The sequence below is a fragment of the Symphalangus syndactylus genome, chromosome 3 (genome assembly GCF_028878055.3).
Source record: "Symphalangus syndactylus isolate Jambi chromosome 3, NHGRI_mSymSyn1-v2.1_pri, whole genome shotgun sequence".
Lineage (NCBI taxonomy): Eukaryota > Metazoa > Chordata > Mammalia > Primates > Hylobatidae > Symphalangus > Symphalangus syndactylus.
In genome coordinates this window covers 101,787,736-101,802,006 of record NC_072425.2, presented here as the reverse complement: position 1 = coordinate 101,802,006, position 14,271 = coordinate 101,787,736, and the positions used below count along the sequence as shown (strand labels likewise).

General features: G+C 39.9%; 1 protein-coding gene across 19 annotated transcripts in view; it reads right to left on the bottom strand.

The window, feature by feature from the left end:
* The window catches only part of ICA1 (islet cell autoantigen 1), a 150,464-nt gene that overhangs the window by 39,393 nt on the left and 96,800 nt on the right, over positions 1-14,271 (bottom strand). For all 19 annotated transcript variants that reach the window (XR_008656687.2, XR_008656686.2, XM_063637080.1 and 16 more), the window contains 2 exons: positions 5,894-6,019; positions 4,471-4,569 (listed from right to left, as the gene is read on the bottom strand). Coding sequence is in view for 17 of the 19 variants with exons in the window: in XM_063637080.1 (XP_063493150.1) it covers positions 4,471-4,569; positions 5,894-6,019 (225 nt within the window). In the remaining 2 variants the exon portion in view is untranslated. The remainder of the gene's footprint in view (positions 1-4,470; positions 4,570-5,893; positions 6,020-14,271) is intronic.

Here is a 14,271-nt window from a genome sequence, read left to right as displayed (position 1 = left end):
ATCTCCTTCATCACCACTACCCCCACCACCACCACCATCATTTCCTCCACCACCATCACCACCACCACCATCTCCTTCATCACCACTACCCCCACCACTACCACCATCACCTCCTCCACCACCATCACCATCACCTCCACCACCACCACCACCACCACCACCACCATCTCCTTCATCACCACTATCCCCACCATTACCACCATCACCTCTTCCACCACTACCACCATCTCCTCCACCACCACCACCACTACCATTATCTCCTTCATCACCACTACCACCATCACCTCTTTCACCACTACCACTACCATTATGTCCTTCATCACCACTACCCCCACCACTACCACCATCACCCCTTCCACCACTACCACCACCACCTCCTCCAGCACTGCTGCTGCCATTGCTTTCACCTCCTTTGTCACCACCACTGCCATCACCAGCATCACCAACACAAACACTGCCACCACTTTCACAACCACTCACGCCTCTCTCACTACCACCACCATGCAGAGCCAGACTTAAAGCTAGGACGGGCTGGCTCCAGAGCTTGTGCTTTTACATACTTTGTTTTATCACAAAACCAGAGAAAATGAAGAGCAAAGTCAAAAAACTGGCTTTCCTCCAAAAACACTGGAACGAGACATCTCACAGGAATCCACTTTACTACTGGCCATTTTCATTAAATACAGGCACTCTGATCTCCTTAAAAATACAAATGCAGGAGGACATGCCCCTGGATGAGTATGTCCACTGCTGCGAGGGGCCCAACACTCACTGCGACACCCAACTCAACCTGCTGCCAGCATGCCAGATGGAGGGAAAATGGTCACTGATATATGTCAGATTTTCCAGGGAAAAGTCACTCTACTTATGAGGTCTTTTTTTTCCCCCTTGATAATGTCTGCTCTGGATCTGTGGAGAAATGTGAAAGTAAATGACATCCTCGAAAGATGAAGCAAAGACCACCACATCCAATAACTGTTGGTAATTTAAGATAGGGTACTGCTCTCCTAACAAGACAGAATTTCATTCAGTATTTTAAAATGCCATAAACTCTTAGTCTAAGTTACTTTCTCTAGAAAAGTGAACATGTTTTCAAGTCCTGGCTAGTAACATTCCATTCCTAGCCCCATGACTCAATAATTTCTACCATGTGAAAGATAGTCCCAGATGATTTAGCATCAATATAAAATAAATATATTAATTACAACTCATGCAGAATATATATATATATATATATATATATATATATGTAGTAACATTTCAATGAATTGATAAATGTTTGTTGTGTGAAAATACAAGATCAGGAAATTGCTTTTGTCATTGGAAACCACTTAGAAGATAGTTTCTCTGCCTTAAACTTGAGCTGTTATAATTATCAGATTAAAATTTTTTAAATATTAAATTTCAAAGCTAAACTATAAAGTTAAAATGCTACAAAAATCTATTTATTATAAAAAAATTAAAATGATGAAGGAATATGTCAGTAAAAGTAGAATCAATATAATTATATCAGGCTTGGGTAAAAAAGCAATATTTGTTGTCACATAAAACATTACAACAAAATATCACAACAGTCACTTGGATATTTTTCAAGTATGAGGTGAATACTCAATTCATCTTTATAATAAAATTATTTTGTAAAAGAATTATATTTCTTACAGAAAGGTTCAGTAGAAGTAAAACTTTGTACTTCTTGGGGCATGAGTTATATCTCTGTAATTCTGTAGCAAAAAACTTGTCCCTCCAAACAGGATGCACCGAGTGTTTAACACATTAATTATCATCCTTCATCAAGCATAAAACTAACAGTCAGGAAATACAGCTGCAATGGCACAATTACCAACACACTCAGAATACACCCTGAAGCAAAGAAAACAAATGGCTTGCTTTTCATTAACAGAGCTTGGCAACCCTCTCTAAAGACAATGTTTTCTTTCCAGTCAGAGTCCCAAAAGGCATTTCAGGGGCTATTTGCTTAGGTAAATCAACAGAATAAATTAATCGTGGAAATATTTACTTAAATGTCAAAATGGCCATTATCAACACAGAGTGCCATTCAGAATAAAATTATATATATTAAAAGATGACTTGATAAAATACAAATCTTATAAACACAGGACATGTATGAAAAATACTGGTGCAAGAGGGTTGGGAAGTCACACAATATCCTTGTATTTTACTATGATACATAAAGTATTAATGGCTTTCATCGTCATGTTTTGTGGCATACAAAACAATATGCAACATACTTATATTGATGTAATAGTGAGTTGTGTCATAACAGGATTCCATTATATCATATTTGAGTCCACATAAAGAAAAATATTAGGTTGGTGCAAAAGTAATTGTGGTTTTTGCCACTAAAAGTAATGGAAAAACCCGTAATTACTTTTGAACCAACCTAATAATTACCTATCAGCTTGAGATTCTAATGTAATATGTCACTATTGAAAGCCTAGATGAATACCATTCTAGAGAGGTAACAAAAGAACAAAAGTACAGTTTATTTGGTTGGTTTCTGAACATTTATTCTTAGTATTACCATACCATCATTATACCTTAACAGATATATTATTACTCCTACTAAGATTATATTACAATTAAACCATGAACTATTACTTAAACCATAATTTAAGGAAGGCTCTGGGGATGTAAAAGCTAACAGATAGTCATCTGCCCAAAATATTTGTAAGTATGTCCTGAATCACTGCTGTCAAACTTTCACTAAATTCTCTGCCCAGAAATGCTCTAACATAATCAGCTTGATCCTCTCTGCAGGATAAATGTCGTAGCAAAAATTAAGGAGCCATATTTTCCTCAGCACAGGAGGCCAGGGATACGCATATGGGTTCTTCCATGCTTGTGGCACAACTTCAATTTCATGAATTCACATTGTACTTTATATGCAACTAACTCATGCTTGAAGTTCTTCTGAATTATACTTGGGGTAGGCATCATTTCATCTTCCAACTGGTTGGTGTATGTAATGTACAGTTGTCTTGTAAAAGACAGATAACCTTTGAAATGATATATAAAAGAAAACCCGATGCACATTCATGCCCTAAACCCTAAAAGCCTCTGCTTTATCAAAGAGTAAAATCCATGGGATTTTGCTCAGGCCAGTATAAGAATTGTGAATAATGTGCATTATACTTTTAACCAACCTGCCTTGGTCAGAATGCCTGCTTCTGAAGGTGCAGTAAATCAGAGATGATGAAGCCCCTACCAACAATGGTAACATTGCCAGTGTGAAGGGGAAGGCTGAGGGCACACTGTGTACAAAACATTTGGCTGGACAAAAGAGGATACGTAAGAAATAAAAGGTCCTTCCCCTCAAGTGCTTATAGTTGACAGAGAAAAACAGTGCTCACTCTGAATGCATTCACCATGCAACATGCCAGCTAGTGCCAATCAATGGGCGGTGGCCAGCTGGGAGAGGATAATGAGGAACAAATTATTTGGCCAGGTGTCCTGTCTGGAGCCAGGTCAGGTGCAGCACAAGGTGAGTGGACTTTCTTGGGTTCCTCTTGGAACCTTCATTTTAAGGGCCAGGGTCTTAAAGCATTTTTCGGTACCTGTATATATGCAGTGACATTATACACATCTCAAAATCAAAAAAGTGATTTAAGGCAAAAAAAATGCATTTTAATGTTTTAATGTCTTGTCAAGCAATGTGATGAAACACATACAAATTGCTTGAACAATAAAGAGCAAGGCAAGTTCAAGGTGAACTTTAGCTAGTTCATGCCTCGTTTTTTTCTTTCAAAGACATGACCTGGCAATGAAGTACCCACTGGTCTCTCATGATTCTTAAAATCCTTTTGGAACCAAAATCACTTCTTTATCTCAATATGCATTCATCCGTTGTAACCACTAGACAGAAAAACACTCCATGTGCAGATCCAATACTGAGAATCAGACACTGTGCATGTATCCCTTCTGAGATGAAAAATCATTGAGTTTAATACCGCTTTTTCAATTAGAAAATATTGCTGTAGTCTTGCAGAAAAATTCAATTTTATGTTGGATAATACTCTCAGAATAAAATGATACATTTCAGAAGGGAGGAAAGGAGGATACCTTCTCAAGTGAGGATATTTGAATATAATAATTAAAAGTAACTGAGTTTATGGGACTTGTACAATCTCCCCTTTAGCAATGTCAAACAAGTATTTTAAAGGAGCAGGACCAATTATTAGACTCAAGTTCACCACAATTCATCTCCCAGGAACATGTATCTCAAGGTTCAATTTGTGCTTTTGGATTGCAGTAGATTCTCATTGTATTGAATCCTGATACAGTTAAAAAAAAAAAGAAAAAGAAAAGAAAAAGACTCTGCTGGGGGCATAGTTCTCTTTTCAGCATTCTGAGTCCTGGAATAATGATGCTTTCTGCAATGGACTTTGCTTGTGATACAAACAAAACTTTACTTTTCTCAAGATTTTCTAGTGGCCTCTCTAGCTTCCATACCTTTAAAGTAGTAAATTCATATGGTTGATAGCCTCTGAAACTCTCATGGATGGCTGCCATAGTGTGAGAAGTTTTCTCCCAAAAATGAAGCAGAGTGGTCTGCAAAGAAAGACAGTAAAGCTATTAATGTTTTGAATGCCCAGTTCTAGTCCTGGGCCCCAGGGAAGTATGACTCTCTGTAGCTTTGAAGATTCTTTAAAGCATGATTCTAACTCATTTCCATGTTTCCCATTATGCCCCCATTTACACTCTGTATTTCAGCCAAACTAAATGCCTCCCTCTTTCCCCAAATGCTGCCTCCCAGAACTCACGCTGCTCCTACCACCTGGGACTTTCTCCTCTCCATTCTCTTTTTCTCATCTGATCCATCCTCCAAAACCCAGGGTAAATAATTAACGATCTATTGTTGCGATCCCTTAGCTGATTCTATTTCACCCTCTTTAAGCTGTCACTGGCTTTCTTAGAACTTATTTCACTTAGCACACTCTGCTCTGTCCTAGAGGTATAGAAAAATAGACTTCACTATCTCCAGATTCTTCCTAAACTTTGAGCTCTTTGAAGACAAGGAATCTGGTCTTAATTTTTTTTTTTTTTTTTTTTTTTTTTTTGAGATGGAGTCTTGCTCTGTCGCCCAGGCTGGAGTACAGTGGTGCGATCTTGCCTCACTTCGCCTCCCAGGTTCAAGCAATTCTCCTGCCTCAGCCTCCGAAGTAGCTGAAACTACAGGCGCCCACCACCACGCCCGACTAATTTTTGTATTTTTTTAGTAGAGACAAGGTTTCACCATGTTGGCCAGGCTGGTCTCGAACTCCTGACCTCAAGTATCCGCCTGCCTCGGCCTCCCAAAGTGCTAGGATTACAGGCGAGAGCCACTGTGCCCGGCCCTGGTCTTAATTGTTATATTTCCTACAACATCCAGCATTCTGCATCCTGCCCTTAGTTGGTGCTCAGTAGCATTGTTGATGTACAGTGTTATCCAGAAGGAACTCAGAGGCTATCAGGGGAAACAAAAACAATGCATTGAATACTGACAACCTGATGAGAAAGATATGCCACGAGATGGACAGACACAATGCTAAGTGAGTTCAGAGGAGGCTTACTGAAAGAGGTGTGATATTCTGTCTGGTACATTAAAAAGAATGGAATTTGGAAAGGCACGGATGGAGGAGAAAGGCACTCCAGGTAGAAGGGACCCCATAAGGAAATGTAGAGAAGTGGGAAATTATGGTATATCAGGGAATAGCTACTATTTGGTTTGATTAAACTGTAGGACCCTAGAAGGCAGAGATGTGGGAAGTGAAATTATGGAAAGGCATTCAGAACTTCACAATGGTCAAAGCTTACTTTTAGCTCAAACACCATTTTAATGTTATTTAAACCTTGTGCCATCCTTGGTTTACTGCAATAAACATTACTTTGTTACCTGGTATGTTGCTAGCATGTGAGACAACAGATTGCATCTGCTTGCTCCAAGAAGATCCACTTTTTGACACACATCCATCTTCAATTTGTCAAAGTTTTTTTTTGCAAGGCGCACTTGTGTTTGTACCTATGAAAATAAAGAGGAATTTCTGAATCACCCTAACCCTTAAGTAGGTAAAATTTGCAGGTGAGATGAGATCAACAGCAGGCCTTTTCTCTTTCATATATGAAAACACTTTTGAAAATTCCAGACAAATGGGAAGATGTTACAACATCCATTCTTTACCTCCAAAGGAGCCAAATGAGGGTACTGCACATTATGATTTTATAGCACACTTGTCATCCTAAGTCTATTTTTCTTAGTCAATGTTAAAATTCCTTTCTTCTCAAGGCATTCACAAACTGATCATGGTTGGGAGAAGACTGGAGACAAGCAGGGTGGTGAGGAAATCAGCTTTGCTCCATCGTTTTCCTACAGTCTATGGAAGCTGAGTTCCTGCATACCCTTCACTCAGCCTCCCCTAATGTTAACATCTTATAGAACATGCTACATTTGTTTAAACAAAGAAATTTACATTGATACAATCCTATTTACTAACCTGCAGACTTTATTTGGATTTCACCAGTTTTCCCACTAATGTCCTTTTTCTGTTCCAGGATCCAATCTAAGATCCCGTAGGAGGGAATTTTGACACAGCCTAAAAAAACTATTCCCATGGATGAAACTTTTTACTATTGAGTAATGTGTACTAGTAATCCTCTACCGATCCTTGAACCGTACAGGAATTCGGGGATGGAGTGAAGGTCAGGGAAAGATTCAGAAACATCTATTTTACACATTATTTCATAACAAAATAGAAAGTTTTACAACTTGATCCAGCTGCATTGAAAATTGTGAGGTCAAGGCTGGGCATGGTGGCTCAAACCTGTAATTTCAACAATTTGGGAGGCTGAGGCGGGTGGATCACTTGATCTCAGGAGTTTGAGACCAGCCTGGGCAAAATGGTGAAACCCCATCTTTACAACAACAAAGGTGTGGGGGTGCACGCCTATAGTCCCAGCTACTGGGGAGGCTGAGGTGGGATGATCACTTGAGTGTGGGAGGTGGAGGTTGCAGTGAGCCAAGACTGTGCCACTGCACTCCAGCCTGGGTGACAGTGAGAGCCTGTCTCAAAAGCAAACAAACAAACAAACGTACAACAACAAAACCAAAAAACAAAAAAAAATATGAAGTTAAAATTACAGCTTAATTCAATCTATAGTGTCAACACATCATATTTTGGCTAGAGAAAACCAGCCAATTTTTCAAAAACCACCTTATTGAGGTATGATTGACATATAAAAAGCTGTACATATTCAGTGCATTCAGTGTGATGAGTTCAAATATTAATTTATCTCAGATCATCGTAAAGTTATAGATACTAGATAGGTTACTGAGAGTTGGAAGTAACACTGATGTATTAACAATAATTCTTTCATCACAGGAGGGCATGGACAATGTCTACGTTGTTCATCATTATATTGGCTAGCAACCTGGTGCAAAGCAGGTACTGAACACATATTTGTTGGCTGAATAAAGACATTTTTCAGGCCATTGCAAAAGGTGAGGTATTTGCATGCATTTTAAAGTATAACCTTTAAAGTAGTTTAAGAAGTGATGATATTATTTTCTAATAAAAATAAATATATAGATCATTTTATATAAAATACATTCATTTTTACCACTAATATGAACATATTCACAATGTATAAAATTATAGGATGTTGTATAATAATACTAAATCTAAGAGTGAATACAATTTACTTATCACATGTCAGCATCATTCTTTGTTGGCTGCTGTTATTACTGTCTCTCACTGATGAGGATTGCGAGGCTTCATCAAGGCAAGTTACTCATGGGCAGGGCTGGCATTCTAAATTAGCCGGCCTGACTCCAAAGCCATGCTATTCTGCCTCCTAAGCAACTTAGACTACTCACTGGAAAATCAAGAAGCTCAGAATTATGATTCTACCCAGAAATACAAGATTTCCCTGAAGGATTCTATGGAATTGGAAAATAATGAGGCAATACATTGAACACTACACTGATAGAAAGAATTAATACTCTGTATGAATAGAATCTTGTGTCTATAGCTATGTCAAAACTGTCCTAAGAATTCTTCTGTATTCTTGGTCTACAGATCTGGGAAGATCAAAGAACAGTAGCCACCCAGTTCCTTTCAAATTGACCATACCATGAGCTGGACAGTTCTCCACTATGGAGCAAAGAGCCAGTAGTTTAAATTCCTTGGGAGCTCTGACTATAAAAAGAGTCTGGGATGAGTAAGTGTTAGAGATTTCCTGCCTCCCTTTGAGAGGAATAGGAAGGCAGGAAAAAGAAAACCTGATTTCTGGAGTGCAGAAGTGGGGGAGTCTGGAGGGGAAGATGTTCACTGTAGATCCCTGTGTTGGTCATCAGTTGCTCTGGCCAGGAAGGCTGCCTCAACTGGGGTCCTGAAAGGTATCTGTCTTCAGCCTTTTCCTTCGAAGGGGAAGAAAATACACACGGGAGTGGGAGCTTTCAAGTATGTATTCATTCAACACGTATTTACTGAGTGCCTGGTGTGTGTCAGGACCAATGCTAGGAATTAGGGTGTCTATAAAGCTGTAAAAGAATGAGGCACATAACAGGGAGTCAATAAATATTTATAAATGAATGCACATAGCATAAAGACCCTCTCATCTCTTAAGGAGGACAGACAAGTTAGCCACTATATTATAATAGAATGGGGAAATTATAAACATAGAACTAAGAGGAACAGAGAGCAGCACAGACAAGGAAATGATTAACGCTGGTGGTGGAACAGAGTGGGGGTGGGGTTGTAGAATGATGGCATTAAAGCCTTAACTAATGGCCTCCCTGTATTCCCACTCTTTGCCCTGTAACTCTGTAGTGTCCTCCTACTCTGACTCTGAGCTCGGCCATGTGACTTGCGTTGGTCAATGGGATGTTAACAAATGTACTGAAACTGTAAGCTTGACAAAACAGTGCTAGCCTGTTTCTACTTTCTCTCTTGCTTCTTTGAGATGGCCATCAGAATATGCCTGGGCTGACCAGCTGGAGTGGGGTGAGAAACATATGCATGCAACAGACATGAGGAGGAGAGACCAGTTGTCCCAGCAGATCAGTCTTTGACCAGCTGACTCTGAGATACGTGAGGGAGCCCAGCCATTATCAGCAGAGGCCCTCCCTGCCCACAGCTGACCACAGACACAAGTGAGCCCACAAAGACGAGAATGGCTCTGCTTACCATAGCCTTGTGTGCAATGAGAAATGCTTATTGTTTTAAGCCATTAAGTGTTATGGTTGCTTATTTCACAGCATTATTGTGGTTATAAACAACTGATATAAACTGTAAGGAAACAGACAATGAAGGCTTCTGAAATGATGGCATATATGAGGTGGGTCTTAGGCATGACTAGGAGGTACAAAGTAAATATAAGGTATTTGTAAGGCTGGCCTACTTATATGGAACCTCTAGATTTTCTAATGAAATGCAAATTAACTTTTTCTGCAGGGGTGTGAATTTTGCTTTTTCCTTTACATTAATATAATCAGTTACTCATAGATTCTCTTATATCTTAGGAGAAAACTTATTTCACTTGCTTATAACACAAAGCTCATGAATTAGTGTAGTTTGAAATGTACCCTAATTTCATTTTGTTTGAATTTTGTAAGGTAATTTTAGAAACCTAGAAGACAACTTCAACACTTGACCCAATGATTCTGAAAGGCCATATGCTTTGTATGTCAACAATGATTATTAAAATACTTAATGCACTGCTGAGTTTCCAAATGCTGAGCCCTTTCCCTGCCAAACAAGGAGGATGCTACACTGTTGGGCGTTTTGAATACAGCAAAGTTCATTTAATATTTTGTGCTCCATGTCTGCTCTAGAAAACACATTTCCAGCCTGAAGCCTGAGGTTAAAACACCAAGGACATAGCCAAGCATAGGCCACTATCAAGAGTCTAATTTTATATGCCTCCAGATGCACTTAAGTGACAAATGTCTTGATTATTATTCCTCTCAACCCTAGATAAGTTATATTCTATTACATAAATATCTTGAGGAGCTCCTGAGGTTTTCAAGGCCCTTTTAAAATTTTCTTCACTCAAATAAATGTACCCTTTATTTCTTAGTTTTATTTCTGTTACCCCACCTATCTTCTCTTATTCTCCAAGTTGTAGGAAATGGTCATTTATTTATTTAGAGATGGAGTCTCGCTCTGTCACCCAGGCTGGAATGCAGTGGTGCGATCTTGACTCACTGCAACCGCTGCCTCCTGGGTTCAAGCAATTCTCCTGCCTCGGCCTCCCTAGTAGCTGGGATTACAGGCTTGTGCCACCACGCTTGTCTAATTTTTGTATTTTTAGTAGAGATAGGGTTTCACTATGTTGGCCAGGCTGGTCTTGAACTCGTGACCCCAGAAAATGCGCCCACCTCGGCCTCCCAAAGTGGTGGGATTACAGCTATGAGCCACTGCGCCTGGTCTAATGGCCATGTATTTTAGAGCCTCCTTAGTCTGGGTTCTGTCTTCCTCAGGCCACAGCAATTCAGTTTACCAGAGAAAGGAGCAATGATTTGACTGGCAAAACATCAGGGCACTTCGCTGTACTTAGTCCTTCTAACCTGAAATTCTAACTCTTAGCCCCAAATTGAACAACGCATGGTGAAGCCAAAGCTATTCGTACTTTCAGTTCAGTCTGGCTTTTCTATCCAGTGGAAAGGTCTTTATTATTCTACAACCAATAATATGAGAGTAGTTTTGCATTTTTCTAAGAGTTTCATTAACCTTACAAAATAAAACAACAATTCTACTCTCATTTTTATATCTTCTTATAGGAGCTAGCTCTGCCCTTAAATCCATTCATTCAGCAAATACTTACTGAGTATCTTCTATATGCTGGTAGCAGTCGGCACAAATGGAATCGATAGTCCATTGTGTATATTTCAGATCAGCGAAGGTGTAACTATGAACTGAGTGAGGTGCTCAGAAGGAAAACCACATAGTCCCTCAAGAATGATTGACCAAGGAATCTGACCCAGAGGATGTCCTCCGAGGACATGGTGCTCAACCTCTACTCTGATGGACTAGCATGATTAACTATGCAAGGAAGGAGAGAAGTCTACTGGAGGGAAAAGTGTGTGCAAGGGTCGTGGGGTGGAGGACAATAAGGCAGGTCCTAGAGCTGAGAGTAGGTCAGTGTAGCTGGGTTGCTCAGAACGAGCAGGAGGGTGGGATGAGATGAGGCAGAGAGGTGAGTTGGGGCACATCCTGGAGCAGCGCCTTGTTGGTGTGCTCAGGATTTTAATTTTTATCCTGGAATAGCAGAAAAACACTGGAGGCTTTTAAGCAAGGAAGAGAGAGGATCCTATTTTCAGTTTGAAAGATTACTCACTGCAGTGGGAGATGGACTGAAGGAGAGAGTTGAAGGTAGATAAGAATAGATTTGGGCCGGGCTCAGTGGCTCATGCCTGTAATCCGCACTTTGGGAGGCAGAGGTGGGCGGATCACCTGAGGTCAGGAGTTTGAGACCAGCCTGGCCAACATGGTGAAACCCCATCTCTACTAAAAATACAAAAATTTGCTAGGTGTGGTGGTATGTGCCTTTAATCCCAGCTACTCAGGAGGCTGAGGCAGGAGAATCGCTAGAACTTGGAAGGCAGAGGTAGCAGTGAACCGAGATCGCTGCACTGCACTCCAGCCTGGGTGACCGAGCGAGACTCCGTCTCAAAAAAAAAGAATAGATCTGGAGTCAAGAGGAAAGATGTTAGTAGTTTAGATTTGGATAGTGATGCTGGTTATGGAAAATACTGCTGTGATCCAAAAGACACTTAAGAGGCAAAGCAGACCCTGGTGAGGGGTTGAATGCTGGGGTGTGGAGGATGACTCTTCTGTATCTGACTACCCCAGACTTGATGTTATTGTCTAGCTTGCCTTTCCACCAGCCAGTTCTACTCACATCAACTTCTCATGGACACCTCAGACCACATCAGAAACCTTGGCCTTTTTCCCCAATCAGCTCTAATACTCCTCCGTCATTAACTTGATCTGTTTACCCCTATTTTCCCCTGAGGCAACATCCTGCATTCAGGGAAAATTTTAAGATCACTGAATATATCAATTACTTCTTTTGGCCTTTAATCAGGTGCCACAAGAGAAAGTCTAAGCCAGCCTATCTGAAGCCACTTCAAAAACAGAAGGTCAGGCTGGGTACAGTGCCACACACTGGTAATCCCAGCACTTTGGGAGGCTGAGGTGGGCAGACTGCATGAGCCCAGGTGTTCAAGACCAGCCTGGGCAACATGGCAAAACCCTATCTCTACAAAAGATACAAAAATTAGCCAGGCTCGTGGCACCTGCCTGTAGTCCTAGCTACTCAGGGAGTTGAGGTGGGAGGATTGCCTGAGCCCAGGAGGTCGAGGCAGCAGTGAGCTGTGATCACACCACTGCACTCCAGAAGCAGCCTGGGTGACAGTAAGACCCTGTCTCAAAAACAAACAAACAAACAAACAAACACCCCAAAACAGAAGGTCAGATATTTATTTGGCTTCATTAAAAGAGGATCTTTTCATCCGAGGCTGATGAACCAAGACCTCTCGAGGGCCAAATAACCAAGAATTGTGCTGAATTCCTTTAATTAACACTTCCTTTAATTAACAATTTATGTTACTTCATTTATCATATACGCATCCACGCATGGCAGAAGAAATTTTCATATTTTATTATGCAAACAAGTCTGTGTAAGTGAATGTGTGTGCACCACACATGTGTGTGGGCAGCCAACAGTAGACTTCAGGATCTATTTTTGGTCTCCCCTCAACGATATCCTTACCTCATTGAAAAAATGTTTCTTCTCAGCATTCCCCTTGAAAACCAGAACAAGACAAGGATACCCTCTCTCAGTACTCCTATTCAACATAACATTGGAAGTCCTAGCTTTGAGCCATCAGGCAAGAAAAGAAAGAAAAGGCACCCAAATAGGAAGAGAGGAAGTCAAACTATCCCTGTTTGCAGATAATAATACTCTATACCCAGAAAGCCCCATCATCTCTGCCCAAAGCTTCTTGATCTGATAAACAACTTCAGCAAAGTTTTAAAATATAAAATCAATTGTAAAAAAAATCAGCATTTATATACACCAACAACAACCAAGCTGAAAGCCAAATCAACAATGCAATCCCATTCACAATAGCCACAAAAGGAATAAAACACTGAGGAATACAGCTATCCAGGAAGGTGAAAAATTTCTACAGTGAGAATTACAAAACACTGCTCAGTGAAATCAGAGATGACACAAACAGATGGAAAAATATTCCATGCTCATGGATAGGAAGAATCAATATTGTTAAAATGTCCATACTGCCCAAAGCAATCACAGGTTCAATGCTATTCCTATGAAACTACCAATGACATTCGTTACAGAAGTAGAAAGATCTATTTTAAAATTTCATATAGAACCAAAAAAAGAGCCTAAATAGCCAACGAAGTCTTAAGCAAAACGAACAAAGCAGTAGGTATCACATTACCTGACTTCAAACTATACTACAAGGCTGCAGTAACCAAAACAGCATATTGGTGTTATTAATTACCAATAAAAGGTAATTATTAATAATGGCCTATCATGAAAAGAAGCTTCAATTTACTTCTTAGGGCTAGATTTCTCTGTGGGCCTATACGCATATAAGGCAAAAGCATGGTACGGGTACAAAAACAGACACGTAGACCACTGGAGCAGAATAGAGAGCCCAGAAATAATGCCACACACCTACAACCATGTGATCTTCAACAAAGTCGACAAAAACAAGTAATGGAGAAAGGACTCCCTATTCAATAAATGGTGCTGGGATAACTGGCTAGCCATATGCAGAAGACTGAAACTGGACTCCTTCCTTACACCATACAAAAATATCAACTCAAGATGAATTAAATACTTAAATGAAAAAACTCAAACTATGAAAATATTGAGAGATAACCTGGGACAAACCATTCTGGACGTAGGACCTGGCAAAGATTTCATGACGAAAATGCCAAAAGCAATTGTAACAAAAACAAAAATTGGCAAATGGGATCAAAGTAAACTAAAGAGCTTCTGGACAGCAAAAGAAACTATCAACAGAGTAAACAGACAACTTACAGAATGGGAGAAAATATTTGCAAACTATGCATCTGGCAAAGGTCTAATATCCAGAATCTATAAGTAACTTAAATTTACAAGCAAAAAACAAACCACTTGATTAAAAAACAGGCCAAAACCGTAAACAGACACTATTCAAAAGAAGACATGGCCAAGAAGCATATGAAAAAAATGCTCAACATCACTAATCATTAGAGA